This window comes from Sciurus vulgaris (assembly GCF_902686455.1).
Source record: "Sciurus vulgaris genome assembly, chromosome: 10".
Taxonomy (NCBI): Eukaryota; Metazoa; Chordata; class Mammalia; order Rodentia; family Sciuridae; genus Sciurus; species Sciurus vulgaris.
Genome location: NC_136470.1, coordinates 14,038,917 through 14,042,298, shown reverse-complemented (window position 1 = coordinate 14,042,298; position 3,382 = coordinate 14,038,917). Strand labels below are relative to the sequence as shown.

The 3,382-nt window shown below is 38.5% G+C and overlaps 1 protein-coding gene across 1 annotated transcript; it reads right to left on the bottom strand.

The window, feature by feature from the left end:
• Nucleotides 1–1,587: 1,587 nt before the first annotated feature.
• On the bottom strand, nucleotides 1,588–2,205 carry KRTAP27-1 (keratin associated protein 27-1; the record flags this gene model as incomplete). Its single annotated transcript, XM_079155821.1, has 1 exon — nucleotides 1,588–2,205. One exon carries the CDS (start codon nucleotides 2,203–2,205, stop codon nucleotides 1,588–1,590), a length of 618 nt encoding a protein of 205 aa, XP_079011947.1.
• Nucleotides 2,206–3,382: the final 1,177 nt, after the last annotated feature.

The window sequence follows — 3,382 nt, the reverse complement described above, 5'->3', positions numbered from 1 at the left end:
CTACTGAGTCCACTGATTCAAATGCTAATCTCATCCAGAGAAACTCCTCAGAGACATGTCCATAAATGACTCCATCCGGCTGCCTCTCGACTTAAGCCATTTGACTCATGGAAATTCTTGTCACACTCAGCTGCAAAACTGACTGGCAAATTATCAATAGCTTTAGTATCCTATAATTGTTTCTTAATCCTTTCCCTTTGATAGATGATATTAACTGTATCTTCCAAAATATGAAACAATTCACCTCTGTTTTGTGGGATGACTAAATTTCCTAATCTTCCATGGATTTCTGGATTTATTAATCTCCATTCCCTCTTCTGTGCTGACTGGATTGTTAAATCTTACTGGACATCTACTATGTCCTGACAACTTTTAGCTTATTACCTTAAACCCCATAGTGCCTCACGTTTGAGGTTGAGGAAACTGAGTGATAGAGTGGTTAAATAACTGGCACAGTCACGATGGGGATTCAAACAGCATTCACCCAGGACAGTTCAGATTTCAACCCCAGGAAATGTGTCTTCAAAACCCAAGCTCTTAACCATTTCTAGTGTTGCTCCCCAAATAAGAGCATACCAGACGTCTCAGTATAGGCGTACTATCAAGTCAATTTCAAATGAATTCTACACATACCCCACCGTTTTATGATTTGCACATTAAGTATGCTTTCCCATCTTTGGTTACTGCCACTACCATGTTCTCCTATTCTGATTCATAGTAGAAAAATATATACTTAACCATAGTAGAAAAATATATACTTACCTATTTTCATTAGGTAAAAAACATTCAAAATTTTATAACACAAGACTCACAAAAGAGTCATATAGGAATAATATTTTTACAACTGTCTATAATTCCAAATGAAGTAAGTTTATTTAACAGAAAGAACATTTTCCCAACTCATAAATCACTTAAGAAGCAGCAAAAATGGAAGAGGTATAGCAGAAGAGTGAGGATACTAAACTTGAGTTCATCATTTTCAAAGATCTCTGGGAACTTTGTGGTTCTAAAGAACATGCAAATGAATTCAGAATTTTCTTGCATTTTTGAAGTAAAAGATTTCATCTCTTTGCTCTCTTGAGAGTGTATTGAAGCAGTGGGTAAAATAGTGAATGGCCAATGAGTAGGCCCAGAGTTTAGTTATGTTTCTGATGTTAATAACTACATGTTCATCTCTCTAACGGAGTTGAACCTATTTTAATTCGTAAGACTACATGGGCTTTAGGTCTCTCTTAAATTCCAACATTTATGGGTTTCTGATTTAGTAGCACAATGGTAAATAAGTAGATCCAATGTCAAATATTTCCAGAGATATTAACTATTAGAACAATCTGTAAGGTTAACTTTTGAAGAACTCATTTTATTCCCTGATAGAACTTATTTCTCTATGATAATGTCCAGAGATCTAAATTATATAACTTGCTTTTCAATCCCAATATACCACCAGAAATCTCCAAAAGAGAAAAAAAAGTCTTACTTTTGAGAGAGTAGAAGAAAAAGACAAGCTCATTTACCCACAAACATAATATTTTACATTTAGAGAGGTGAAGTTCCTAATTATCTCAGAAATCAATCTACATAATTTTTTCACTTACTAGGCAATTGCAAACCACCAGTAACACAGCAAGTTGGCTCATAAGTGCTAGAAGATTCCAGGAGTAGTGACCCAGGTGCATCCTGGACCCAAGGGCTACAGGAATTGTATGCAAGGGTCTGAGATTGATACTGGCTGGATTCATAGTCCAGAGTTTGGTGATGCCTGGACACCGAAGACTTTAATGGACAATACTTCACCATGTAGCTTGCAGGTTGGCATCTCTGGGCTACAAAAACTCTGTGCCTACTGCATGCTGGCTGGCAAGGCTGAGAAGCACACTCTGGCAGCGGTGCACAACTTCCTGGTGGGCATGTTGTCCTTTCACAGGGCTCGGAATTGGAACATGTTGTTTGGACAACTCTGGAGTGGCAGGTACTCTGTGCACAGGCATCCTCTCTGAACTGGTCCTGTTTACAACTGGTCACTTGGCAGCTGGTGGTTTCACTGCAGGTTTCTTGAGAGTTGTCCAAGAGCCAGGTTCTGTTGTGGCAGCTGCTGGGCAAACAGAACCCATCTTCAAAGCTCACAGGATTAGAGTCATGCACAATGGCAGAGAGTGGTGGGGCATTACGGAAGCCCTTGAGTGAGTGGCAGTGGCTTTCAGGCATATTGCTAAAACCTCTAATTGAAGTTAGTCAAAAGGACTCAAGATGCCAAGTTTGAAGATCAAATTTGTTGCAGGGGAGATTTTATACCACTCAGAAAACTGGGTGTTGGCTTTTTTCAAGACTCCTTTGCATTTCATTACTAAAGCTAATTTGAAGGATAACATCTCATTAACACACTGTTTAGTTATATAGCAAATGATGTCTTATGAACAAAGATGCAAGTCCATTTTGGATCTTCAAAATGGCTTTCATGTTGGCTCCAAAGGTGACTCATTAGGGTGGGGTTTGCCAGATGCGAGTTCCAACGTGTCATTCAAGCTGACAATTTTTTTCCCTTAGCCACCAAGACTCTTTATATTGGTAGGTGGACAGCAGTAATGTGTGGCAACTACCAACTGAATGCTGGTTTACATTCAGTGCTGGAGTTTTAAGAATGTCCTCTGAGCAGATGTGGTAAGATGATGATGTTCTGAGTCAGAGGTGGATCCAGCGGAGACTGCATTCAGATGCAAGAGGACTCCACTGAAGCAGTCCTTCCTCCTGTCCACTCGACATACTGAATGTGGTCATTGCCCTGCCAATACCTCCCTCTGTGACAAAATTCTGTTTTCCTTGTCTACTTGAAAGCCCTTCCTGGAGCCAATTCCCATTCCCATTTACAGGCTACTGCTTCTTCCTCCAAATTACTAATTGATTTTTTTAAATGGAAAATAGGTCATTTTTTACCTTTTCTCTTTGCCTATACACATCAAATAAGATTTATTGAGGAAGGCATATTACTGTTGAAATAAAGAAAACAATAAAAATTATAAAATTAAGTAAAAGAAGATGCATTATATGGTTTATAGTGTGTCCTGTGGGAATGGGAGTTACAAAGCAGTGAGTTCATTATGATTTTTAAATTGATCTAAGATCCGTATTTATCTATGGGATACATGGGATAACTTGATACATGTATACCATGTATGATCATTAAGTCAGAGTAATCAAAGTTTGCATCTTACCAAACATTTGTCATTTCTATGTGCCAAAGAACTTTGGACTCTTCAAGTTATTTGTGAAATTCATCATAGATGGTGTTGATTATACTTGCCCGCCAGTCTACAGATTACCAGGACTCACTCCTCCTAACTTTATTTTGGTACCTATTATGTAACTTCTTTTGTTCCCACCTCCT